Below are 27,847 nucleotides of genomic sequence, written 5' to 3'. Positions count from 1 at the left end.
TAATGTGAGAACCATGCATATGGTTTTGATGGTAAGGCTTGTGACTTTATTGTCGGATGGTTTATAAAGTAGTGTGACGTTTCTGCAGTGTGCAAGTTGTTGTTTTACGTGGAAGGTTTATTATTGCCCATTGGCCACCACGTATTTGGCTAGCATGACAAGCTGCGCAAACAGCGCAATCGCCGCACAGGGAGCGCCGATTTGCACCAGTCTGTGTCCTACTGTCAGTATTTGACAACCTCTAGCAATGGGATTGCGCTTCAAATGCCCCGCAGTTCCCCTTTAAGAAGAGGGACCCAAATTAATTCTCCGCCTCCTATTATTGCCTCTGCCCCTTGGCTCAACTCTACTGCCATGCATATTAGTAACCCACCATGCCACACACATATATATATATATATATATATATATATATATATATATATATATATATATATATATATATATATATATATATTCTATAAAATATATATTCTGAAAAAGTAGAATTTTTGGACTCATTGACTTCCCGTAGTATTGCTGACACGTGATCAAAAAATGTTATAAGTAGAGGTGCCGTGATCATTTGTTTCTTTGACTGAGGGGAAAAGCAACGAGTAGTATGGCGTCGACAAGCCGGTGCGTAGCAACTTTGACTAACTACAAAACATCTGCTATCTTTGTAAATGGTTTTCAGATTTTGATGGAGTAGCGAATATATTTATTGTGTTCGGTGAGACGGTTATATAGAGCTGGTGGTAAAATGTACCACGCTCTTATTTGTACCGGTAGGTGTTGGATCTATTGTGCTTGGTGACAGCTAGCAAGCTAGCTAGCAGGTTAACGTTAGACGCTGCCAGAAGTCACTGTTTGTATCGCCGTTACGTTCTAAATCGTTGTTGTGCTGCTGCCCAGTAGTTTCTGTCGATCGCTTGGTTATTTGCTTATCATTGTCCACTCGTTCTGTCGCTGCTGTAACACTTTTGCGTGGAGCTATTTAGTCAAGCTAGTATTAAGGTAAAAGCTATGTTGTTGAAATCACTTTTTCTCATCGGCAACAGTGGTCTGAGAGCAGCTCTGGACAAATCTGGACATCTGTAAACTTTGCAGCTAAAGCATGTTTGGACATTTATGCAGCATTGCTCAACTAATTTTTCCACGATGTTCGTAGACTACGTGAATAGACTTTGTGTTTAGTTGAACAGATAGTAACGCAAATCTGAAACTTTTAAACTATTCTCCGTCGGGAACCCATGATTGGTCAGACCCTGAAAACATCCCTCCAGGTGATCCGTATTGTGATGATTAGAAACTTTGAAAAATCAGTTATTTATTTTTAGTTAATCGTCTTTATGTCGTTTACAAAGTTATAGGTTATAGCCAGCTTTGACCTTTGTTATATTTACGTCTCGATATCTACACTGTGACAAAGCCAGTATCAAACAGTTCTTTGCATTCAGTAGACCCATTGCAAAACTAAGGGGAAAAAGTCATTTGTAAGCGGTGGAGCAATATTTAAAAAAAAAAAAAAAAAGCATTTCATCGTGATCAACAACAACAGGAGAGTGGAAATGTGAAATACACGCTGGTTGTGTGCATTAGTTGGTCTGTTACATGAGTCCACAGGTTGACTTTGTTTAATCTGCTGTCATTTTTATCTGTTTTCCCACAAGAGTGATCTCTCACTTGAAGGGACTTTAAATCTTCATTTCCCCCACTTTAGTGGATGAACGTTTGCAATTGCAAAGTTTGCTCTGTATCCTGATCTCTAAATCAATTTAATTTCACCCCCTCCTCATCTTTACCTGCTTTAGTTTGTCATTTGTTCCCCCAATGTGTTTGAGTTATCATCTTCCTGTTTTCCTGTACAGTGGAGAAGCTCTGGCCCTGCCCAGAGTTCAGTGTCCCAATCACCCTGATGCCATATTGGTGGAGGACTACAGAGCAGGGGACATGATATGTCCTGAATGTGGCCTTGTTGTAGGTGAGTATTTCCACGATGAAATATTCCCTTTTGCTAAATTCATTAAATGTAGGATCAAGCTCCTCAGGACCAATCAGGGATATTTCAACTTAAATATACTGATGGAACAAGTTGAAGCTCTCATCTCTTGTAAGGTTTTGTCAGTCACATTACTATTCATTGATAGACTGTGCACTAATAAGCAGTTTTTGTACATAGACGAGCCAAAAGTTTAGAGCCAAAAGCATCAATAGCGTAATGATGCGTTTCCAAATGATATAAAAATATGTGCCAGTTGTTATTTTATTGTATTATTTTGTAACGTATGTAACGTTGTGGAAGAAATACTATTTCTGATGTTGATGCTCAAGAGTTGGTGATAGATTTGTTAAAGAAATACCTAAATGCTGAAACACAATGGTGCAACAATACCGTATGAATCAGATGCTTATTATAAGTGCAAGATTTTTTTAGTTATGAAACCATGAACAAGTTGGGAAGAGCTAGTCTGTTTAGAGTAGTTTAAGGGCAGAGCTGATCACTTGATAGTGTTGTAAAAAGCCTGGTGCCAAATAAGTTTTAATATTTTTAGCAGATCATTCTAGCCTTTTAGCAGATATTTTTCTTGCAGTTTTTTGTCTTAGTGGCTCCACAGATGGAGAGACATTTTTATGACATGAGTAAAAGAATATAAAGAGAAACAAATAAAATAATTAAAGTATGCCAAGGTGAAGCAACAGCTTGCAAGTAAAATATAGGAAAGCTGTTATATTTATTTCTTTTCTGGTGTTTGAAGAAAAACTGGATGTATTTAGAAAAAAAAAATCACACTTTTTTACTACACAGGTCACTACACGTGTCACTATGGCGCAGGGTTTTTCTTTTGGTGGTGATTAAATAAAAAGGTTTTGCAATTTAGTTCACGTAAGAATACAGGTATAAATTATGTGTAGCAAAAAATCTTTGAACATGTGATGCAGACTGAAGGACAAAGCTGCAGGGAACACAGAGTTCTCTAATGAGCCCCCTAAGCGCCGTTCAGGTCAGATGAGAGACAAGAGACACCAGTCGCTCTCTGATGCAAGGCTAACTTCCTGCTTCCACTGCTTCGGCTGGTCTCTAAGGAGATGAATGTCACTTTGCTTCTTCATATTAGACTGACGAACAGCAAAAACAGGAAAATAAGACAGGATTAAGATATCAACTTTAATCCTTAACTCTGGTACATGGTTCCAGGAATTAATGGTCATGTAACTGTGGAGATAATGGCCCCGTTAAGACAGTTTTCTTTGCTGCTGTCACACACTTAATTTCCTTTGACCGTAAGTTGATACATTTTAATGCCTGGAGATGCATTTAGAACTTAGTGTCGTAGTAAAGCTTGAAGAGTGCAGTTGATGAGCCCAAGAAAGAGCGCATGGGGATCAACACGGTAACTACGGTATCTTCTGAGGATGAGTTTGTATGAGGAAATGAAACTAAATATTGCACCATCCTCTCATTAATTATTCCAGAGGGATTTAACACAGCTACACCCAAACACACAATCAAATGATTATTTGTGTGTTTTTATTGTTTGTATGTTTATGACTCACTGATTTTCTATTGTTGAAATCAAGTCCTTATTTCAGTTTTATTTATTTCTATCTATTTTGGATGAGAAATAAAATGATCAGTTAAAAAAAGACTGAAAGCTGACATCAAATCAGACAGAGGAACATAGTGGAAAATTAATTTGGCCTGTGTGTGGGACAGAGTCTTATGTCTATAGAAAGTATCATACAGTCAAGCTTGGACATGTTGTCAACCATTAACAATCTACCACATTGCAACAGATTATTTTACAGCTCTAAAGCAAATCTTTTGATTAAAGCTTACTACACTGATTATTTTAGAAGTAAATTATATATATATTTAACTTCTTGTTCATCACATTAATTGAATTTAGTTGTTGAAACAATCTCATCTCAGGTGACCGTGTCATTGATGTGGGCTCAGAGTGGAGGACGTTTTCTAACGAAAAAGCTCTAAAAGATCCATCCAGAGTGGGAGATGCCCAGAACCCACTGCTCAATGGAGGCGACCTCACCACTATGATCAGCAAGGTGGGAAACGACTGTTTTAGGTTAGAAATACGCATCTTGTTGTTGTTAACCTCTTAGCTTTTAATGACCCTGCAATCTGTAGTTGGTAAAGGGAATGTCAGAAAACATTTAAGCAACTCAGATTTCCAACATAGTGAATACTTGATGGGTTTTATACAGGGAATTATATGGTAAAACATCTGTACCAGTATCACTCTGAATAGATCGCTGTTCAGAGTCAGAGCTGAACTGCATCACTGTAAAGCTGCAATTGTACTTGCTGTGTTGGTCATTGCACGAGCGAATTGAGACGTCTACACAGCCCTATAACTGTTTATACCACAGCTCCACCTGTGTTTTCTGGTAGCACAGTATATATTGCATGCTGCCACATGCTGTTGACACTGATGTCATAAGTTCACTTGTTTCCAGGCTACAAACCCATCCCAATACATTCATGGCGATTTCTGGAGATTTTAACAAAGTCTCCCTCTCCACTACATTTCCAACCTTTCAACAGTTTGTCAACTGCTTCACAGAAAATAAAAAGTTGGATTTATTCTATGCAAATTTAAAATATGCATACAGCTCCTCTGCTGGTCTTCCATTAGGAAAATCTGATCATAATCTGGTTCTCCCCACCTCCAAGTATACACCCATTGTTCAATGGCCACCTGCCACTATATATACTCATTGGAAAAATGGTCTGTGATAGTTCCCTAATAACAAACCCTGGATAACCAGTGACCTGAAAAAACTGCTAAACTGAAAACAAAAGCAGGAGACGGGGAGCAATTTTGGACTCTTCTAAAACAGCAGATGAAGAAGTTAGTGGAGAGAAAGGAGGTGTACAGAAAAAAACTAGAAAGCAAGCTCCAGCAGAACAACATGAGAGATTTGTAGTCAGGGATGAAAAAGATTTCACACCCTACCTGTACCCACATCAGGTGGATGCCTCCAGAACCACCTGGATAATTGACTACCTTACAAACAGACCACAGTTTGTGAAACTGAAGAGTTTTGTGTCTGAGAAGATGGTCAGCAGCACAGGAGCCCCGCAGGGGACTGTACTCTCACTCCTCCTCTTCACTGTGGACACTTTAGACCCACAGTACAATTCAGAGTCCTGTCATCTCCAAAAATACTCAGATGAATCTGCAGTTGTTGGGTATATCATTGATGGACAAGAGGCTGGTACAGGGAACTGGTCAACCTCTTTATAGCATGGCGTGGGGAAAAAAAATCACCTCATTTTGAACACACAAAAACAAAAGGGAAGATTGGGGATTTTAGAAGACGAAGAATAAGCTAAACACTCCATCCTTGGAGAAGAGGTGGAGATGGTTGAGGAATACAAATGCCAGGGAGTTTATCTGGATAGTAGACTGGACTGGAAATGCAACATCAAGACTGTCTATAAGAAGGGACACAACAGACTACTTCTTAAAGCTGCCGTCGGCAACTTTTTTTTAGTCATATTAGCTTGAACTGTCATGGGATTCTGGAAGTAGAATATTAAATAGGCTGTTTAGGAAAAATCCCGAATTCTGTAGCTCCCTCTGAAGCCTGTAATCGTGCTTGCAAAAATCGAGCGCTCCCGGCTGTTTTTAACCAATCACGTTAGGGGGGTTATTTATCTATTATCTGAGCAGAACAGTCACCAACCATGTCTGAGCGTGAGTCTGCCCCCAGCTTGTGTGCGCGCACACTGGTGTGAACTCGCGTGCACAACCTCGTCCACAGAGGGGAAGGGGTTTGGGTGCGGTTTGGAGCTTGGTAGAGGTTGGGGGAGGGACCTGAAAGTTGTATTAGTTCGAATTTTCCGACTTTAGACTCGGAATTTTGAAAACCTGCCGACGGCAGCTTTAAAGGGGAAGTTTGTTTTTTTAAAACCTGGACCTTATTTCTGCCATAAAATGCGGTTCATCTACTCACCGATAACAGTTTGGTGAAAGCCGGCCTCCTTCGGACGCTATTTAGATCACTCGAGATCCGTGTATATCTATATAACGGGAGTGAACAGGGCATTGACAATACAGCCTCTAAATAAGGCATTATCTGTCTTTATTTCACCAATACTTTAAGATGAATGAACGCGTACTATTGCACTGTTAGTTCAGAGCTGCAGTGTTTTTATTATTGGGGGCTATCGGGGGCTTTCTACACACGCGTCTACTGGGATGACGTCATGGAAGCTTTAAGGAAGCTCTGGTCCTATAATATCTGCATCAAGATGTTGCATATTTTCTCTAAGTCTATGTTGGAGAGTGCAATCTGTTGGGGCAGCAGCATCAAGGCCAGTCACTCAAAGAAATGCAACAAACTGATAAGGAAGGCTGGCTCTGTGCTGGGAACTGCTCTGGAGCTGACAAAAGAAGAAAAGGAGAGTGCTGTTCAAGTTAATAAACATAAAGAATAACACTGCCCACCTTCTCCAGTGTTGAAACAATGGAGTGTGATCAGTGTGAGGCGTCTTCAGCTACGCTGTAAGATGCAGGATCACTGCATCAGCAGGAATGACTAATACTTCATTTCAGGAGTGCTGGACAGTGACTAGTAGGTGTTGCTGCTGAGACAACGGGGCCCAGATACCACAGGGAAAGCTTCAGAGGAAGTCGTACAGGAAATTGAAAAAAATTCAGAAACAAACGCAGCTACAGTTTAAACTTCTCTGTGCCACGTTTCGGCTGGCTTTTATATTTTTGTAACATTTACAATGATTTGACCTCATTGGGTTTTGAGGGGTTGTACAAACGCTTGCAGAGATGGACGTGCTTGCACTCTCCCTTTCACTCAAACTTGCCGCTCGCGCAGTGCACGCACACCAGAATAGAACAGCGAAGTGGCGCGTGACCATCTGTGACGTCCATTCTTGAACACAACACCGTACACAAGGACGAGAATAACGAGTAGAAACGGAGCATAGTAATGTGTGGGTAACTGAAATCTGGAGTACCAGTGTTATTGTGGCTTCTCTTAGAATTCATCTACATTTTTTTGACATGCATTAAATGTTTCCTCCACAGGGAACAGGTGCAGCCAGTTTTGATGAATTTGGCAACTCCAAATATCAGAACCGGCGGACCATGAGCAGCTCTGATCGGGCCATGCTGAATGCCTTCAAAGAGATCAGCACCATGGCTGATCGCATCAACCTGCCAAGGAATATAATCGTAAGTTTGAAGAGTAAATGTTTAATAATTTTGGTGGACTTTTCTTGGAACTGATGTGGCCAGGCAGAGCAGTCTAGAGCTTAGATCGGGCCTAAAAAAAATCTAACCCGACCCTTTCCGAGCCCGTGCACATTGTGTCCGAGCCCGGCCCGGCACATTAACTGTAATTATGAGCCCGAGACCGCTTTAAACCCGACCATTTCTTAATATGTGGGCCGTTATAGCTGACGTTGTCAACTACAATTTTGAGTTGTTTGAAGTGAACCACAGAAATTTGTTAACAATTATCTTGATGAACAATGCAACAAGGACGACACGTATAGCCTAAATGTGTGTTTATTCGTGATTGGATCGTTGCGTACATGGATCCGAATGAAGAGACTTAAAGGGGAACTGCGGTATTTTCAACATTAAGCCTCTTTTCTGAGTCGTCTGCAATGTTTTAGAACCCCCTCACCGCTTTTTTGATGTTTACTGCTGTCTCCGGTATTTGCCTAATTTTGATTCTTCTCAACCTGCTTCAGAATGGCAAGTCATATCAAATTTCGTTGTGAAAAGTTGCTTCTGTCATGTTTTATTTGGCAGCTTGTTCATGCTCGCACTATTTTCTTAGCGGTGGCGGAGTAATATCAACGAACATCCAGTACAAAATGTCAAATAAAACACGACAGAAGCAACTTTTCGCAACGAAATTTGATATCGATTACCAGTGCACACCAGTAACCACTCTGGTGAGTTGATTATTTTGAAAACGGACGTTTATTGTGCTTTTACGGACCTTTTTGGACATGCGCATGACTTGCAGTGGTGTCAAAAGTACACACATTTGTTACTTAAGTAGAAGTATAGATACTGCAGTTTAAAAACACTCTGGTAAAAGTTGAAGTATCAACTTGACCTCTTTACTCAAGTAAAAGTGAAAAAGTATGTGCTCCAAAACCTACTTAAAGGACAAGACCGTTTTTTTGACATTGGGCCCTTGATTTCACATTATAACATGATGTTCTACTCACCCCTGCTTGTTGTTGGTAATTTGGAGCTGTTCCGAAGATATTCGAGAGGCGTCTGGCTGCTCTCTTGAGATATTCGGCCATGAAACGGTTTCCTATGGGCAACGTTGTACAGGCACAAACTATGCTTTTTATAATTTATTAATTACTGTACACTAGCACTGATAACGTGGAAGTGCGTCGCTTACTTCAAAAAATCCGGGTTACTGTAATTTTGAATTTTAGCCGAATGAATAAATAGGCAGCCGGTCTGTGGGCTGTCTGTGGTAGTAGCACGACGATGACGTCAGTAACACCCACTTTACGACAAAAAAATCAAAATTACAGTCTTGCGCAAAAACTCGAGTATCAAAGAATCAAGGATGGGGTGGGCTAATGATGCATCAGTGATTAGGCCTACACACTCGACACCAAAAAAATTAACATAGAGAATTAAAAATAAAAAAATTTAAATTTAAAAAAAAAAAAGCTTGATCACGTCCGGTCCGACCCGAGGATAGTGGCGGGAAATATCGGACTGGGTCGGTTCAAGTTCGGGCTCGGGTGCGGGCAGAGAATCTAAACTCTAGAGCAGTCACAGTTTTCCAGATATGAGGGATCATATGACAGACAGACAGACAGACAGACAGAGACACACAGAAACACACAGACACACACAGACACAGTCAGTTTATGATCTGAGCATGTGAACATGTCAACTGACCCTCATTTACAACCTTTACCTGGTTTTAAAAGTCGACAAGTTTCTGGAGACGAGTTTCCTCTGTTAGACATACCACTGGTTTACCTGTGGTGATATTCTAATGAAAAGGCTCCCAGTGTGGGCTGATGTCTGTTAAAGGCATATGTAATGTCCATCTCTCTTATATTGTTGACTCTTTCTTAAATGTATGGATTGCTGTAAATTAAAATTGAATTAAAAAGTAAAAGCGGATGTAAAATGAAATGCGATCACAAATTCATCTTGAAAGGCTGACCTCTCTTTAAGGGATAATCCGGCGTAAAATGCACTTTAGATCAATTTATGGGATGATTGGGAGTACATACGTTGAGTTGACATCAAAATCATGTCATTCGGATGTGTTTTGAGAATTTCGATTTGACCGTTTCTAGCCAAAAGTCGTTAGCCTGGAAGTGAGAGGTTCATATCGTTTCGCCGCTACAAAACGCTATTTTTATATCTCTTCTACAGCTCCAAACAACATAATACTTACGTGGTAGTGAGTAGAGGGTCCCTAAAGCCAAACCGAAGTGTCCTGAGGTCTTCATGTGGTCAGATACAGAGTCCAGAATGAATTTAATCAAGCCAGTACCTGCTCTTCTCTGCTGCTCAATCAGAGCCTCTTCCGTCAACAGGAGGCTACCTCACGCGAGACATCATTCATTCCAACCTGTTAGTAAGCTAGGCTTTGCTGTTGCATACAACTTCATTTCACTTTCGAAAGAAATACTGGACTATGTTTGTAAAAAAAAACGCAACGAAATTGTGAATTTCCAGAGCGTGTTACTCCACACTCGGCAATCAACTCCTACGGACTCACGTGACGTGATGTCTCGCGTGAGGTAGCGTCCTGTTGACGGAAGAGGCTCTGATTGAGCAGCAGAAAAGAGCAGGTACTGGCTTGATTAAGTTCATTCTGGACTCTATATCCGACCACATGAAGACCTCGGGACACTTCGGTTTGGCTTTAGGGACCCTCTACTCACTACCACGTAAGTGTTATGTTGTTTGGAGCTGTAGAAGAGGTATAAAAATAGCGTTTTGTAGCGGCAAAACGATATGCCCCTCTCACTTCCAGGCTAACGACTTTTGGCTAAAAACGGTCAAATCCAAATTCTCAAAACGCATCCGAATGACATGTTTTTGATGTCAACTCAACGTATGTACTTCCAATCATCCCGTAAATTGATCTAAAGTGCATTTTACTCCGGATTATCCCTTTTAATATGGACAAAGTGTAATTTTAGTTCAAACTGAGTATAGACGGTCTGCTTTTTAGCTTTTTTGTAGTTGTTAAATAAATGAGTTAATAAAAATGTTGTATTATGACTAAGGATTATTTTTTTTAATTTTGTTTTATTTCTCGGCGTGAGATACTGTCTGTGGGTAGAAATACAGCCTTCAAGGGGGATAAAGTTCTGAATCAGTTGGCATTAAACGGTGTTAACTTGGATTGTTTCCCGTCTGTTCTCCTTGACCAACCTTCAAAAAAATGCATCTGCTGAAATGTCTGTTTGGATGATTTGATTTGAAGATAATTCACTAATATTTTTTTTTGTTTTGAAATTTTTCTTTTTACCCTCCAGGACAGAACAAACAACTTATTCAAACAGGTCTATGAACAGAAGAGCCTGAAAGGACGAGCCAATGATGCCATTGCATCCGCCTGCCTCTACATCGCCTGCAGACAGGAGGGTGTACCCAGAACTTTTAAAGGTGCGCGTAAACGTTTGCAATTGGATGTTTGAACATAAAGTCCTATTTTTTTTTTTTGTTGTAAGATCATGATCAACTTTAAACCTTGAAACCTTACCCGCTGGGAAACCTGACTCGTTGAGGAATTTTGATTTTCTGCTCAGTTTTAGATCACAAACTCAGAGTTCGGAGTTGTCACTGAATGCATTATGAGAGCTGAATGTTTACCATCTGAGTAGAAGAATCATTATTGGTGTGTTGTATTGTGTATAAGTTGTATCTGGAAGTAACAATAATAATAATTATAATAATAATACATTTATTTATGGGCGCCTTTCACGACACTCAATGTCACCTTACAAACACAGTTAAAAACAAGTACAAAATAAAAAAACAAGAACAAGATCTACATAAAATCAAGCAAACAGCAGAAGTGAGGATGGTTTGGTCAGACAGAAGGCTGGGTGAAAGAATTGGGTTTTGAGCTGTGATTTAAAGGAGGAGATGTAGGTAGTATCACAGATGGATTGTGGGAGAGAGTTCCAGAGACGGGGGGGCTAAAGGCTCGGGACCCCATTGAGGATAAGTGGAAAGGAGGTGTAGTGAGGAGCATGTAGGAGGAAGATCGGAGAGTCTTGGAGGGAGTGTAGATGTGAAGGAGATCAGAAAGTTACGGAGGTGCGACGTTATGAAGAGACTTGAAGGTGGGAAGGAGAATCTTGTAATCTCTGCGTTTGTGTTTGAAGTCAAAGGAGACAATTGAAAGCCCAACAGAGTTTATTTTCTTTCACATCAGTCTGTTAAAGAGTTTCTGACCCTCTTCCTCTCCTGCAGAGATCTGTGCCGTCTCTAGGATCTCAAAGAAAGAGATCGGTAGGTGCTTCAAACTGATCCTGAAGGCACTGGAGACCAGTGTGGACCTCATCACCACAGGCGACTTCATGTCCCGCTTCTGTTCCAACCTCGGTTTGCCCAAGCAGGTGCAAATGGCGGCCACCTACATCGCCAGGAAAGCTGTGGAGCTCGACCTGGTGCCTGGAAGGAGCCCCATCTCGGTGGCGGCGGCAGCCATATACATGGCGTCCCAGGCCTCTGCGGAGAAGAAGACCCAGAAAGGTGAGGCATAAGCCCTTGTCACACTTTAGATGTGTAACATTAATGGCTTCATCAGTCTGTTAGAGGAATGTCATTGAGGCACTGATCGCTTCACGTTCACAGTCCTCACAGATTTGTGCAGACATACCTGTTAAAGTGACAGACAAATCTTGCAGTATTTATTTTTCAGATTAAATTGAACAGTACATAATGTGAGGTGTAATACAACCCCAATTAAAATGTACATATAAAACAGAATGCAGTGATTTGCAAATCTCATAAACCATTATTTTATTCCCAATAGAACATTGAAAACACACCACATGTTGAAAGTGAGATATTTCACCATCTCCTGAAAAGTATAAGCTGGTATTGAACTTTATGGCAGTGACCAGTCTCAAAAAAGGTTGGGACAAGCCCATGTTTACCACAGTGTAGCCTCCCATCTTTCTTTTTTTAACAACAGTCTGTAAACATCTGAGGAGGCCAGTTGCTGGACTTCTGGGAGATGGATGTTGTCCCATTCTCGTCTGGTATAGGATTCCAACTGCTTAACAGTCCTGGGTCTTTGTTGTATTTTACATTTGATGGGCCAAACGTATTCAGTTGGTAAAAGGTCTGGACTGCAGGCAGGCCAGTTCAGCAGCCAAACTCTACTACAAAGCCATGATATTATAATAGATGCAGTTTGCAGTTAAATGATAAATGGACTCTACTTGTATAGCGCTTTTCTAGTCTAGCTGACCTCTCAATGTGCTTCTAACTACATGCCAAGTTCACCCATTCACACGCACTCATACAGCATGTCTACATCTATACACACTACATGCTTTCTAATCATTCATACACAGATTCATACACCGATGGATGCATTGGTAGGCAACGTGGGGTTCAGTGTCTTGCCCAAGGACACTACTTCGACATGTAGGGAGACCGAAGTCGAACCACCGGCCTTCCGATTGGTGGGCAACTGCGCTTCCTCCTGAGCTAAAGCTGGCCAAAACAATAATTACTGCAGCATTGTCACAGTCATTGTAACAGCATTGTCATGCTGAAATATGCAAGGCCCTCTCTGGAAAAGATGTCATCTAGATGGGAGTAGATGTTTTCCCCTAAACCTGTAAATACCGTTCAGCATTGATGGTCCTTCTCCTCTTTAGTCCAGAGGACATGGTGTCCATGATTTTCAAGAAGAATTTCAAGTTCAATTCAAAGTTTTCCACTTTGTCTCAGTCTGTTTTAAATAAGGTTTGGCTCAGGGAAGACGGCAGTATTTCTGGATTATGTTCACATATGGCTTCATCTCTGCATGACGAAGCTTTAACCTGCATCTGTGGATGGCACAGTGAACTGTGTTCCCAGACTGATTCCCAGAAGTGTTCCTGAGGCATGATTTCATCGTGGAAATTACTGCATGTCCTGAATGCAGTGGGGCTCAAAGATAATTTCACGCTGTGTCCCTTTCGCACAGAGATATCTCCAGATTCTCTGAATCTTTTGATGATACTATGAAGTGTAGATTATTGAATATTCAAAGTCTTTGTAATTTTATATGGAAGAAGATTATTCAAGATGGGCTAATATTTTTCATGAAATAGTACAATAATAAAAACTATTTAATAAAATATTGTTCACTGAATATGGGTGAAGACTTGATGATTCAGTTCATTTAAAGGGAAGTTTGAAACTCTTGAGGGGATCAGCAGCTTGTTATAATGATCTCTTCTCTGTCCGCTCTGTTAAAGTCTTTCATGTTGGTGCGTTTCTAATGAATTCATTACACAGTGAGTCCATTGCGAAGCAGAAAAGGTAATATATACAAACCCTGGAAGAGATTTAATGAGTTTTAGCAGTTGGTTGGGCATTTTTTTCTGTAACTGCAGCACAAGTATTCTGATCCCTGTCCTAAAACCTTTCACTAATCTTCTCCATAGATATCCCAGTTATCCTGTTAAAATGAGGAATTAAGGTCTGATAGATTTGCTGTGCCTCCACATTCTCACAGAACTTTGTCTCTTATGCTTCTGCAGAAATTGGAGACATCGCTGGTGTTGCAGACGTCACAATCAGACAGTCATATCGGCTCATCTATCCGCGTGCAGCAGAACTTTTCCCTCCAGACTTCAAATTTGACACGCCTGTTGATAAACTGCCCCAACTGTGAATGAGCCTCCGCCTACTCGGTGCGGATTGTTTTTTTTTTTTTTTGCTGTACTTAGATTTTTTTTTTGGAATATTTGTTTTGGATTTAAAAAAATTCTCATGTCCTGCCTAAGACAACAAGCCTTTATGAAGGCACTCTTGAGGGAATGAAGTTGATACACATTCCAGTGCTTAATAAACTGCTTGCAGACTGTACTTTACAGTATTTCATTTGAGTGTATATACTGTACCATGTATATATGTCCAAGTGGGAAAATGTAATTGATGCTTGCAATTTTAGGCTGGTTTCATACTGTATACATAAACTTTGTTTTGTAGAAATTGACCAGGTTCTATTGTTTGTTTGAATTGTTTCTAAGTAATTTAAAAATTAAAGATTTTCATTAAATCAGCTCATGTTTTGAGTTGACATGTTTAGGGTTTTTTACGTCTTTAAAGTTAGCCCATCCGAGTAACCAAACACTTGATTTGTGAAGCAGGTCGAAGTTAAACCACCTGTTGTAACACAGGATTTGTGTTTGAGGCAACAATAAAAGGAAAGCCACTATTACAAATGTTTAATTTGTGCATTCATGATAGGCATCGAACAGTGACTGTAAAAATGCATATGTTTTTACACCGGGATGAACGGTAACAGTTGTGACTTGAGTAATTGGTGTACCATCCATACAGCTGACATCTGTTCTGGCAACAACATGCACAGGCCAAGAATTAAAAAAAACAAAAACAAAAAAAAACACTTTGTACAATCTATTTTCATAATTAAGAAACGTAGATACTTAACCTATTGATAAAATTAGTGCTTTCAGCTTAAAGGACAAGACCCTTTTTTTTTACATTGGGCCCATGATTTCACATTATATGATGATTATATGATGTTCTACTCACCCCTGCTTGTTGTTGGTAATTTGGAGCTGTTCCGAAGATATTCGAGAGGCGTCTGGCTGCTCTCTTGAGATATTCGGCCATGAAACGGTTTCCCATGGGCAACGTTATACAGGCACAAACTATGATTTTTATAATTTATTAATTACTGTACACTAGCACTGATAACGTGGAGGTGCGTCGCTTACTTAAAAAAATCCGGGTTACTGTAATTTTGAATTTTTGTCGTAAAGTGGGTGTTACTGACGTCATCATCGTGCTACTACCACAGACAGCCCACAGACAAACACACACAGACTTTACGACAAAAATTCAAAATTACAGTAACCCGGATTTTTTTAAGTAAGCGACGCACCTCCACGTTATCAGTGCTAGTGTACAGTAATTAATAAATTATAAAAAGCATAGTTTGTGCCTGTATAACGTTGCCCATAGGAAACCGTTTCATGGCCGAATATCTCAAGAGAGCAGCCAGACGCCTCTCGAATATCTTCGGAACAGCTCCAAATGACCAACAACAAGCAGGGGTGAGTAGAACATCATGTTATAATGTGAAATCAAGGGCCCAATGTAAAAAAAAAACGGTCTTGTCCTTTAATTGTGTACATACAGTATGTATACATAAAATTATATCCCCCCCCCCCCCCCCCCCCCTTAGTGATTCATATCAACAGGTCTGAAACATTGACTCAGTCATATGTGACAAGCAAACTGACAGGAAGTCAGCTGGATCCACTGTACCAGCTGGAAACATTTTCAGAACGATGTGGGAAGCATTTTAATGGCATGTCAACATTATGCCCACTCTCCCCGAACCCCGTCAGTTCAAACGAAAAAAAAAAAAAAAACACGATCCTCACCAGTCATGGGTTTTTCCAAAACATTTTGACTTCATCAATCATTGGATTCTCAGAAGAGCTTTTCCTCTACTGCTTCACGAACAGGGTCAATTTGGTTTTGGTAGCGAGCCACTTTGTTATTTTTAATGAGGTAATAATAATAATAATAAAAAAATTTAAATAAAGTCAGGTCCACCACAACCTGCTGCTCATTAAGGAATGGAAAAAAAAAAATACTATAACCAATCAGCACTTAAAGGACAAGACCGTTTTTTTGACATTGGGCCCTTGATTTCACATTATAACATGATGTTCTACTCACCCCTGCTTGTTGTTGGTCATTTGGAGCTGTTCCGAAGATATTCGAGAGGCGTCTGGCTGCTCTCTTGAGATATTCGGCCATGAAACGGTTTCCTATGGGCAACGTTATACAGGCACAAACTACGCTGTTTATAATTTATTAATTACTGTACACTAGCACTGATAACGTGGAGGTGCGTCGCTTACTTCAAAAAATCCGGGTTACTGTAATTTTGAATTTTAGCCGAATGAATAAATAGGCAGCCGGTCTGTGGGCTGTCTGTGGTAGTAGCACGATGATGACGTCAGTAACACCCACTTTACGACAAAAAAAATTACAGTAACCCGGATTTTTTTAAGTAAGCGACGCACCTCCACGTTATCAGTGCTAGTGTACAGTAATTAATAAATTATAAAAAGCATAGTTTGTGCCTGTATAACGTTGCCCATAGGAAACCGTTTCATGGCCGAATATCTCAAGAGAGCAGCCAGACGCCTCTCGAATATCTTCGGAACAGCTCCAAATGACCAACAACAAGCAGGGGTGAGTAGAACATCATGTTATAATGTGAAATCAAGGGCCCAATGTCAAAAAAAGGGTCTTGTCCTTTAAGGATTGAAATGAATATCATCTCAGCTACAGAACCACTAGAGGGCATCAGAGCATTTTAATGTTTTCAGAATTATTTCATTTAACCAAAAGACTTATTTTTTCTTCTAAAAACTCATTTTCAAAATGGATTTCCCAGTAAGTGGTAATTACCATGGCACGTGACACTGGATGAACTGCTGTTTCGTATCATGTGAACTTTCGTAAGGATCATTGAAACCCAAAAGGAAAATGTAGTGTACAGACTCACTTGGTTTTCAAGTCAAGAAGCAGCAGCATTAGTAGTCAAGATGATTGTTGTAGTTGAATATTCAGTGACGATGCTGAAAGCACTTTGTATTTCACTGAACACCAGTTTCAGGCATGATCTCTGAAGAGCTAAGGTGAGGGTTTTACAAGGAAACAAACAAAAAACACAAAATTCAGCTGAATATGATCTGTACAGGTCAAAAGAAAAAAAAAAAAAGAAGAAAACCGTCACTGAATAGCATGATTGTGATGGTGCCGTTTTCTTAGAGTTCATATGTAAAACATTCTCAGTGGTCAGACAATGGACACGACGACGATGACAGTCTGTGCAGGAGGACATCCCTTTACCTTCACTCCGGCAGAATTTCAGGTTTTCCTTTTCTTAAAAAAGAAGAAAAACAAAAGCTCTTCATGTGGATTTAAAAAAAAATAATAAGTGGGTGTCCTCAGGAGGCATCATCTGGACTTTCTTCTCAATGGCACAGAGTTTTTGCTCAATGAGCCAGGTTAATGGATCCTCCTTAACATCCTGGGTGAGGAGGACGAGGAAGAAGAAGAAAAAAAAAATTGAGCTGCAGTCTTTGCTGTGCTTACTAGTTCCGAGTGTGTGTGTATGTATGTTTGTCTGGGGTTCAGATGAAACTAACACCAGTCAGCAATGTAATCAAAGTCAGAAAATGTGTTCTGCTCCTCAGAGCTCAGCACTCGAGGTTCCCTGGGAGGGGTTAAGATCGGTGCCTCTGAGGTAAATTCATCATCAAAGTTGCTGACGTCGCTGGCGCCCTTGATGGTTGGGACAAATGGCGGCTTCACCTTCTTGGCCAACAACCCGTTCCAATCCATGTTCTGCCAGCAAACAGACAGGGTAATGTGAGAGCTCAGTTTTTACTGTACTGTAATTAGGAGTGCCAGATTCCTTGTTGCATCTTACCCTGAAGAATAGATGTTTCTTAACCTCCTCTGCGTCCCTTTCTCCAGCTCCCAGACGTCGTTCTGGGCTCCTCCTCAAAAGCTAAGCACACAGAGATGACAATATTTTTTCCCCCCATCAAAATAATCTCTTCTCCCCATAAAATGGCATGTTACCCTGCACTTCTGATCCATCAACGTGGTTGTTTGAATCTGTTATTGTGAGAATGCTGATTAAGCATTCTCACTATAGTGATCCTGTTTCCCTTTATTATTCCATCATCTTAGTTCTTCCGTATGTTTTTGGGACTTTAAAGACATGCTATGCAACTTTTTCATGGTCATAAAATTGCTTGGCAATCATCAGTTTGCTTGGCTGACCCGTTCAGATGAAAACGGTGACATTTCCATCTCCATCTGGTGGCCCTAGCCCGAAACAGCGCTTGCAACTTTGCCTGTGGCGCCGCGTGCTTTGTTTAGCTCTGGAAGTCTCGCGACACACGAGAGCCGAGAACTACTGCTTCACGGCAGGTCGTAAAGGGCTCTGAGCCGAGCCAGGTAGCCTGAGAGACACACCCCCTCTCCATTAGTTGTCGACGGCTAAATTGAATGCGGTTAGCTTCTAGAATTGTAATATAGTTTGTAATAGATATCGTGATGGCAGAACCACCGCTACTTGCCCGTCTGACCGCTGAGTCACCCAGAGCCAGCGATTCAGCGGTCAGACGGGCAAGTAGCGAATCCATGCCAACTCGGAGCTTTTTAAGTTTCGATTCTGTCTCGTGACTTGACGAGCGAGCGCCCCGTCGGCAGCTACAGTCGGCAGCTACAGGCTCGGTTAGCGTGGCTTCATGCATCTTGTACAGTCGTTGAAAAATAATCATTTAGTGATTTACTTGTAGGTCTAAACTCAGCATTGCCTCACCTAATGCTACCACATTTGTCGCTGTGTAAATGCACACACTAGCTGTTGTGTCTGGCTTTCAGATAAAATGGCATTGAATTATTACTTGACAAAAATAAATGAATGAACTTGTAGCCGTAGGCTGCTCTTTGATTTATCAAAATGAATTGATAAATGGGACAAAAAAAAAAGGCGAGGCGCATAGCCATTAAACGGCAGAAAGGTTTTTTTTTTAAATTTTTTTTTTTAATAAGTGACTCAAGTGATTCAAGTGGTCCGTATAACTCAAATCCCCTCCTCGAAATGACCTAATCAGCCCGGATTGCCCAAAAGATTCGAGTTAAGCATCTCTACTCTGGTGGGTTTACGACAGTCTGGCTAGACTGTCGCCTATTTTCTACGGAGCTCCCCCTACAGCTTTGGGGTGTGTATTGCATGGTAAACAAACCCCATATTACTGAGCCCTGCTTTAACTACTCCTGCATACTTTCAACGATTTCAACAATTTTGATCTCAAAACGTTCAGCTCGTTCCAGAGATTTATGCTATTATTTTTGGTGTTTCTAACTTTTACACTTTTTAAAATATTTAACCTTTATTCAAATTTTCCCATCCATCAAATTTATGGGAAATGCTTTCAACTCTTCCTCCTCTTTTCAACCTAACTACTTATGCATACTTTCAGCTAGAGACACCATTCAAACTTTAAAAGGGTCACAAGACATTCAGCTATTACCAAATCGTTCAGCTTTTTCAAATATTAAGCCAATTTTGAAATATGACAGTTTCAAAAACATGAACATTTTTGCTCCTTCTTGATTTTTATGAATGAGCAGCCAGCAGAGTGAGCACTCAGTGGGTCTACATGATGAGATTAATTCGATTATAGCTTTAGTTGGATTATGCTCTTTTATTGAGCAACGGTAATTATCCTTGGATATATGGTGGTGAATGAATCGAATCATTGGCAAAAAGCATGTCATACCCACGTACGATAGGTGGTGCTGTATCCATTTCAACTATTGCTAATAGAGCCACTTCCGGTAGACCTCTTCACCACAACCAACAACAACAACAAACTCTGGCATTCGAGAAAGATGGTGAACGAAGAGCAAGATGAAGCTACGTCACTCTGCATTTCGTTTGTGATGAGCATGCTCATTGCACAAACGCGATGCACAACGGCGCATTCTCTATCGCGTTGTTTGTTTCTTTATGATGGCGGCGACAACAATTCGTCTCCTTTGACTTCCGGGTCACGACCCCGGAAAATATCTCGAGCATGCGCAGAACGCAAAGTCCAATTCACCACGTGCTTCACAAGCATGTTTAGTGTGACTTTCAACCGAGTTATCTCGGGGTCTTAATCCGACTGCGAGTAACCCGATCCGATCCAATTTTTTGTCAAACTAAGGTGTATACATGAATTTAATAACTCAGTCTTATTGTAATTTAGCCATGAATCTGATTCTTTTAGTGCCATGTAACCCCACTTACTGATAACTTTCAGCTTTTTTCATTTTTTCAAACAAATTCCTCTGACTTTCATACAGTTTAACTTGCAGAAACATACCTTAAAATGTAGGAAAATTTGTCCTCTTTCAGCCAATGTAACCTCTAAAGAGCTGACATTCACAGAATTTCAGCTATGAGCCCTAAAGCGAGAGAAACCTTTCAAATGTTCTCACTTACTGGAAAGCTTGGTATGACAACAGACAGCTTCAAGTGTATTCAAATCGGTGCCGTTTAAAAATCTTTCACTCCATTGAAATAAAAACTACATTACCGCATTCCTCTAACCCTTCTGGTGGTGACGGTCTTCAAATTATTTTCATCGCTCTTATAGTTTTCTCACAGGAGGTCATTGGCTACGTGCCCACGACAACGCTCTGAAGCATAAACGCAGATGTCCGTTTTTTTCCTCCACAATTTATCTGCGTTCTCACGAGCGCTTGGGGGTGGATATCTGTCTATCCATGGGAACAGGGAAAACGTATAAAACTCATAAAACTCGCAGTTTGCCGATGTAGTATGCACGCCCCGGACGTAGGTGGCAGTATCAACAATACCTTTGGTATTGTTATATGAGTTATATTGTTATATATTAATAAATATGAGAAATGCCTGTTTTGTGGCTACTTCCTCCGCGTCAGTTGGAAGAAAATGGCGCGGCGGCAACAACAGTACGCCTCCAAACTTTGTTTGGACAGATGATGAGGTCCAGTTGCTCCTGAACACGACACTGAACTACAAAGCCAGGAAGGCAGTGGATAATGTGGATTGGGAGAGTGTCCAAAATAAATATAGTGAGATATGGGAGTCGTTCATGAAGAACTACCCACTTAACGTGTGCAAAAAACGCACTTCTGCGTTTTGAACTGTTCCTACGGCGACAAGAGGTTGGATCGTTTTCAAAATCTCCACTCTGGAGGGCGTTTGCGTTTTCTCCGTTTTGAACTCCTAAAAACGCTGTCGGCGTGTGCAAGATAGGGACATCTGTCGAAATGTTCTGCGTTTATCTGTCGTTACCGTTGTCGTGGGCACGTAGCCATAGTATCCCTTCAACCATTTTCTGCTCCTGCTGGCGTGAGCTCGTTAAGCCGCAGCTGTTTACAAACATTCCTAAAACTGTGAGGACATCTCGCTTCCACTACTCTGCTAAATATTACACTGCAGCCATTTTAACTATTAACTCACTTGACTTCTGCTAAATCTTTACTATCTTCAGCTTTTTTTTTTAGCATGGTCAGCCAACCCCATTCAGTTTTTCAGCATTCTCACAGCTGTTTTGAAGGAACAGCTTTTTCTAGTTTGAAATTTCATATTACGCTGAACCAAAGTCCATCTATGGTGTGGACTGCTTATTTTGCTTATAATCTATCTATATCTTCCAGGATTTAAAAAGAAAACAAGAATCAAGAATTATCCCAAACAGTTGAGATGATCAGAAACGGCTGACAGTATAATTCTGTTTTTTTTTACAAGCTAGGAGGTAGAAGTAGTTACTGTGTGGAACCCCAGTTCAGTGTTTGTTGTAGCCCTCTGCTAACTAAGGGTAAAAACACTGCCGCTGCTAATAGGAAATGACTTAATCTGCTTATTTCATCAGGTGGCAAAAAAAAAAAAAACTTTTGGTGTAAAGAAGACACAACACTAACTGCCTTTCTATATACACACCCTCCTCATTATGGAGATTGCCTCGGTTGAAAGGAACCGAGGATAGCGGACTTCGTCGTTGACGATGCTGTCAAACACCTCCTCCTCATCATCACCAGGAAAAGGTGACTGAAAAGAGACAACGATGAATACATGAGAAATGGTGCTAAATGGGAGTCACTTATGATCACTTATGGTTATTGAAAGTTTGATAGACACCCACTCACCTCTCCAACCAACATCTCAAAGATAAGGACGCCGAGTCCCCACCAGTCCACAGCGCGGGTGTACGACGTTTCAGTTAAAACCTCCGGAGCCAAAAACTCTGGTGTGCCACAAAATGTGCTGGTGCGGTCCCTGAATCCCATACCTGAGAACAACACAGACACTGTTTAATAAAACAAACCCCTTTAACTGCCTTTTGTAGTTGGCAAATTAGAGTATTGAGGAAACTCTGGGTAGATATAAACACAGTATCAAACAGCAAACATTAAAATAGCAGGGTGTTTTGTCTGCTTTTACAAAGCAATGGCTTTAGAGAAAAAGTTTTAGTTTGATTTCATATTTACCTTCTTTGCAAAGTCCAAAGTCAGCAATCTTCACATAGCCCTCTGTATCCAGGAGCAGGTTATCCAGCTTCAAATCTCTGGAAATGGTAAGAAAAGCAAATATATTTAATATCCACTAAAAATCAATTAGAAGAAAAATGTATTCTCAAGTTCAATTTCTTAAGATTTACCTGTACACAATCTTATGGTCATGTAAAAACTGTAATCCCAAAACAACACAGGCTGCATAAAATCTGAAACAGTACAAAATACAAAGTAGATTAGGTGACGTGGCTTTATTAGAGAGCATATAGCAAAGAAAATAATTAAAGTATCTTATCTATGCCTCAATGGAAATATGCTTAGGCATATTTCCTCAACATTCCCAGAGATGGAGGTTCCAGGTATATTGGTTACAAGATCCATCCTTTCTTAAATTCATAGGAACCTGCATAGATAACTATTTCCTACTAAACACGGATGAAACAACCGCCAGTGTAAGGTGGGAAGCATTCAAAGCATATATAAGGGGAGAAATTATTCAATATACAAGCTCAAAGACTAAGCAGAACAAAAAGGAAATACAAACATTGGAAAGACAAATTAAAACACTAGAATTGGATCTTTATGAGAATAATGACGAGGACAAACAGCAACAATTAACAGTAATGAGAGCTGAATACAATAAACTAACTACTGACAAAGTTGCTAAAAACCTTATATGGGCCAAGCAAGCATACTATGATCAGGGTGAAAAGCCAAGTAAATTACTGGCCTGGCGGGTTAAGAAGATGCAAGCCGAGAGAACAATTAACAGTATAAAGACAATGTCAGGCGACTTAACAACAGACCCAATTGAAATTAATGCTACCTTCAGAAACTTTTATGAACTATTATACAAATCAGAATATGCAGGAGCTACACAACAACAAACATTTCTCGATCAGCTACAGTTCCAGAGCTTATCTGAAGATGAAAAGGAAGTATTGGACGGGGCATTGACAGTTGAGGATCTTTATGACGTCATGAGCAGTATGAACAGTGGGAAAGCACCTGGTCCCGACGGGATACCAATAGAATTTTATAAGAAGTTTAAACAGAAACTTGCGCAACCTCTATTAGATATGTTTAACGAATCATATAAAACAGGAACTCTTTCACCATCGTTAAGATTAGCTATGATAACTGTGATACTAAAACCTGACAAATCGCCAACCAGTTGTTCATCCTTCAGACCCATTAGTTTAATGGGATGCGATACAAAAATATTATGCAAAGCTTTCTCTAAAAGATTAGAACAATATCTTCCTAAATTGGTTAGTAATGATCAGAATGGTTTTATATTACAACGGCAAGGCTTTCATAACGTCAGGAGAGTTTTAAATGTACTGTTTGAGAAAAACAATGCCAAAGAGACTGCAATGTTGTCAGTTGATGCTAGCCAAGCATTCAATAGAATAGAATGGAAATACCTTTTTGATCTGCTGCCTAGATATGGTCTAGGAGAAACATTTCTCAAATGGATCAAATTACTGTACACAAACCCAACAGCAGAAATATTGACTAATAACACAATTTCTAAACCTTTCAGTTTACAACGCTCAACCAGGCAAGGCTGCCCATTGTCTCCTTTGCTTTTCACTTTAGCAATAGAACCTCTCGCGATCGCAGTAAGGACACGTAGGAATATATCCGGCATCAGGATTTGGGACGTAGAGCATCATAAAGCATTATATGCTGATGATATAATTTTTTTCTTAACAAACCTGAGGAACAGTATTCCAAATTTGATTACTTTACTCGAAAACTTTGGCGAGTTTTCTGGATACAAAATAAACAATTCTAAGTCAGTATTGTTATTCCTAAATGAAGAAGAAAGACACAATCCCAAAATAAATACACCATTTACGGCCACGCAAGATGGATTTAAATATCTGGGTATTAAGATTGCCCCAAAACTTGGCGACATTGTCCCCATAAACTATAACCCTCTGGTAGACGAAGTGACAGAAAAGTTGGACCGGTGGTCTAAATTGCCAATATCAATGATTGGTCGTATAAATCTTATTAAAATGTCTATTATACCCAAATTTATATATCTTTTCCAAGCACTCCCGCTTCCATTACCAAGTGACTTCTATAAAAAAACTAATAGTATATTTAGCCAGTTCATTTGGAACAATAGAAAGGGTAGAATACGGCTCAAGTTATTATTTTTACCCTATGAAAGGGGAGGACTTCGGGTACCTAACCTGAAGTGGTATTATTGGGCTACCCAATTAAGTTCTGCAATGTACTATTTTTCTTCATCCACACCACCTGCTTGGGTAAATATTGAACAAAAATCAGTGTCAGATCTGCCCATAAAGCCGTATTTATATTCCTTAGACATCAAGACACTGGAAAAACAGACAAGAAACCCTTTTGTTAAAAATACAATATCAGTGTGGTATGCAGCACATAACTTTGTTGATGAAACATTAACTTTATCACAATTTACTCCTATCTGGGGCAACAGACAATTCAAACCTGGTAGATTGGATGGGGGTTTCAAATTATGGGCAGAGAAAGGAAATGGGACCGTTTCGGACCTTTATTTTGAAGGTACCCTTCTCAGATTTGATCAACTTTGTCATAAATACGGAGTTCCTCAAAAACACTTTTTCAAATATTTGCAATTAAGAAGTTTTATAGCATCAAAATACGAGACATTCATGGCCACACCCCCGCTATCGATTATTGAGGAAACGGTGATTAATAATTTCAATGGTAAAAAAACACATATCCAGATTCTATAACCTTTTAGCGGATTACTCAACAGAATCAGCATCAGATAAATTAAAAGCGTGGAGAACAGATACACAAGAAAATATTAGTGAAGAAGATTGGGGAAGAGCATGTTTAAAAGCACAAAAGAATTCAATTAACACAAGATTAAAATTGATTCAGTATAAGTGGTTAATGAGGGTTTATATAACCCCTGCAAAACTTCACCATATCTCCCCTAACATCCCTGATGTTTGTGTTAAATGTCTGACCGAAAAGGGAACTTTGATTCACTGCCTATGGGAATGCTCTAAGATTTTGGTATTTTGGGGAAATGTAGTTAAATGTTTATCACGGATGGTTAAGTGTAACATTCCTTTGACGTCAACAATCTGCATACTTGGAATATACCCCAAGGACTTCATCAGAACAACAAAGCAATCGAAAATGATTGACTTTGGACTTCTCCATGCAAGGAGAGCGATTGCACTATATTGGAAAAATGTAGAGCCACCATCACTGGCAATGTGGAAGAAGGAGTTGATGACTTGTCTTGGACTGGAGAGATTGACATACATTGTTAAAGGTAAACAGGAGGCGTTTGCTTGTATTTGGGAATCATTTATGTCATTCCTGACCAATGAAACAGATAACACTGACTGAATAACAGGTTATGAAACGATTCTGCCCTGATTTTATTTTATTTTCTTTTTTAATTTTTTATTTATTTTCTTTGTCTGTGTGAATGAGTGGCTGTTCGAGGGGATATAAATAAAAATGAAAAAGTTTGTACATTCAACATAAAGTTTGATATGCACTTGAAACTTCAATAAAAAATATTGTTGAAAAAAAAAAGTATCTTATATAATTAACCTCCTGTCTTTTAGAGGCATCAGAAACACAAATTGCTCAGGGAATCTACCAGCACATTTATTTTTAAGTCGATCTCAAGTTGCCTTAAACTAATTACTGTAGTTTCTAATATAAGAAATATTGAGAGAAAACACATATTCAACTTAAATTCATATAATGAAATGACCCACAAGCCAATCAAAAACATTGCACCATCATAATTAGAATCTACATTCTTATCGTAACAGGGATGATGAGTACAAAAGGAAGCTTTGGTCACTCACACAGCCCTGGGCTCAGAGAACACATCAGCGTGGATGTGCATCATCAGGTCGCCTCCGGCTGCGTACTCCATGACGAAACACACGTGTTCCTGTGTCTGGAAGCACGCAAACAGGTTGACCAGGAAGGGGTGGCGGACGCTGTTGACCGTTTCAAAAATCCTCTTCTCGCACATCAGACTGACAGACACAAAAGGAAAACAGTACAGATAGTTCAAATTTGAACTCATCCACAAAAAAAATTAACTCCACATTAACACCATTAAACTAAAGTTTAATAAGTGTGTGCTTTCAGGATCCATCTTCAGGAATCAGATGTCTAAGACATTTGACTAAAATGGCTGTCAGCTGTCTGTCCTATTGGTTCTAGGAGCCACAGCTTTTTTCTTGTATTCAGAGCAGAGGTGTGCACATTTCCGGTTTTTAAAACAGCGTTTTAATTAGGGCTGTCAAAATGAACGCGTTAACGCGAGATGATTAATTTCAGGAATTAACAGCGATAATTGTTTTAACGTATTAACGCATTTCCGTCCTATTTTACCCACAATTCATCCCCTGCCGCGTTCAGTCGTTGTCGCATAAATGGCGTGGCCGACACCAGTGACATGGAGGAGTCCAAATAACCCATTGCCTTCTGGATGGACAGTTCAAGCATAAAAATAACAAAGATGGAACAGTAAACAAACATGTTGTGGTTTACTCACACTGCAGGAAGGACTTTTCCTCTTACCAAAGCACCTCAAGCCTTAAAGGGATAATCCAGAGTAAAATGCACTTTAGATCAATTTACGGGATGTTGGGAGTACATACGTTGAGTTGACATCAAAATCATGTCATTCGGATGTGTTTTGAGAATTTCTATTTGACCGTTTTTAGCCAAAAGTTGTTAGCCTGGAAGTGAATGGGGCAAATCATGTCACCGCTACAAAACGCTATTTTTATACCTCTTCTACAGCTCCAAACAACATAACACTTACGTGGTAGTGAGTAGAGGGTCCCTAAAGCCAAACCGAAGTGTCCCGAGGTCTTCATGTGGTCGGATCTAGAGTCCAGAATTAATTTAATCAAGCCAGTATCTTTCCGGAAATGTGTCTGCTGCAGCTGCCGCTACAGACCGTGGTGAAGTTGGTTTGATATTGGATATTCGACAAATATTCACAAAAAGGACATAAGGTGTCTTTTTTTTCAAACCAATATCAAACCAACTTCACCACGGTCTCAAAACACATTCGAATGACATGATTTTGATGTCAACTCAACGTATGTACTCCCAACATCCCGTAAATTGATCTAAAGTGCATTTTACTCTGGATTATCCCTTTAAGTATCATCTTAACGCAAAGCATTCATTTGTTGGGGCTTCAACTTCAGGTGTTATGCCTGGCACGCGTCAGACCACCCTTACCGAACGCAGAGCATTAAGTAAAGCCTGATTTATAGTCATCCGGGAAAGGCTACGGAGACCCTCCCGGAGACACTCTCAGTTGCTTGCGTGCGTCAGCTAAAATTCCATCTATCCTTCGAGGAGACGGAGACTCGCGGAGACTGCAAGGGTTGGGATTGGTCGGCTAACAACATCATTCATTTTTGGAATCACTTTTCCGGTTTAGCTCCTTCCTCTCACAACAACAACACCGCCATTTTTGAAAGAGTTTACTGTGTACC

The 27,847-nt window shown here is 40.0% G+C and overlaps 2 protein-coding genes across 4 annotated transcripts in view; one reads left to right on the top strand and one right to left on the bottom strand.

The window, feature by feature from the left end:
- Positions 1–566: 566 nt before the first annotated feature.
- gtf2b (general transcription factor IIB) lies at positions 567–14,437 on the top strand. Its single transcript, XM_075484056.1, has 7 exons — positions 567–618; positions 1,851–1,963; positions 3,914–4,047; positions 7,053–7,199; positions 10,517–10,646; positions 11,460–11,741; positions 13,751–14,437. Exons 1-7 carry the CDS (start codon positions 602–604, stop codon positions 13,882–13,884), a joined length of 957 nt encoding a protein of 318 aa, XP_075340171.1. The 5' UTR covers positions 567–601; the 3' UTR covers positions 13,885–14,437.
- Positions 14,438–16,118: 1,681 nt separating this feature from the next.
- pkn2a (protein kinase N2a) overlaps positions 16,119–27,847 on the bottom strand; it is a 44,253-nt gene continuing 32,524 nt past the window's right edge. For all 3 annotated transcript variants that reach the window (XM_075484055.1, XM_075484053.1, XM_075484054.1), the window contains exons 17-23: positions 26,186–26,362; positions 22,475–22,537; positions 22,305–22,381; positions 21,963–22,105; positions 21,757–21,864; positions 17,698–17,778; positions 16,119–17,612 (exon numbers count right to left, since the gene is read on the bottom strand). In XM_075484055.1, the coding sequence (XP_075340170.1) occupies positions 17,409–17,612; positions 17,698–17,778; positions 21,757–21,864; positions 21,963–22,105; positions 22,305–22,381; positions 22,475–22,537; positions 26,186–26,362 (853 nt within the window). In that variant the 3' untranslated portion in view covers positions 16,119–17,408. The remainder of the gene's footprint in view (positions 17,613–17,697; positions 17,779–21,756; positions 21,865–21,962; positions 22,106–22,304; positions 22,382–22,474; positions 22,538–26,185; positions 26,363–27,847) is intronic.

Source organism: Odontesthes bonariensis, chromosome 14, assembly GCF_027942865.1.
Source record: "Odontesthes bonariensis isolate fOdoBon6 chromosome 14, fOdoBon6.hap1, whole genome shotgun sequence".
NCBI lineage: Eukaryota > Metazoa > Chordata > Actinopteri > Atheriniformes > Atherinopsidae > Odontesthes > Odontesthes bonariensis.
This window is presented reverse-complemented; position numbering and strand designations above follow the sequence as displayed.

Coding starts and splice junctions, on each gene's coding strand:
- gtf2b (XM_075484056.1), top strand. Junction 4,048..7,052: donor TCACCACTATGATCAGCAAG/GTGGGAAACGAC, acceptor TTTCCTCCACAG/GGAACAGGTGCAGCCAGTTT. Junction 11,742..13,750: donor GGAGAAGAAGACCCAGAAAG/GTGAGGCATAAG, acceptor ATGCTTCTGCAG/AAATTGGAGACATCGCTGGT.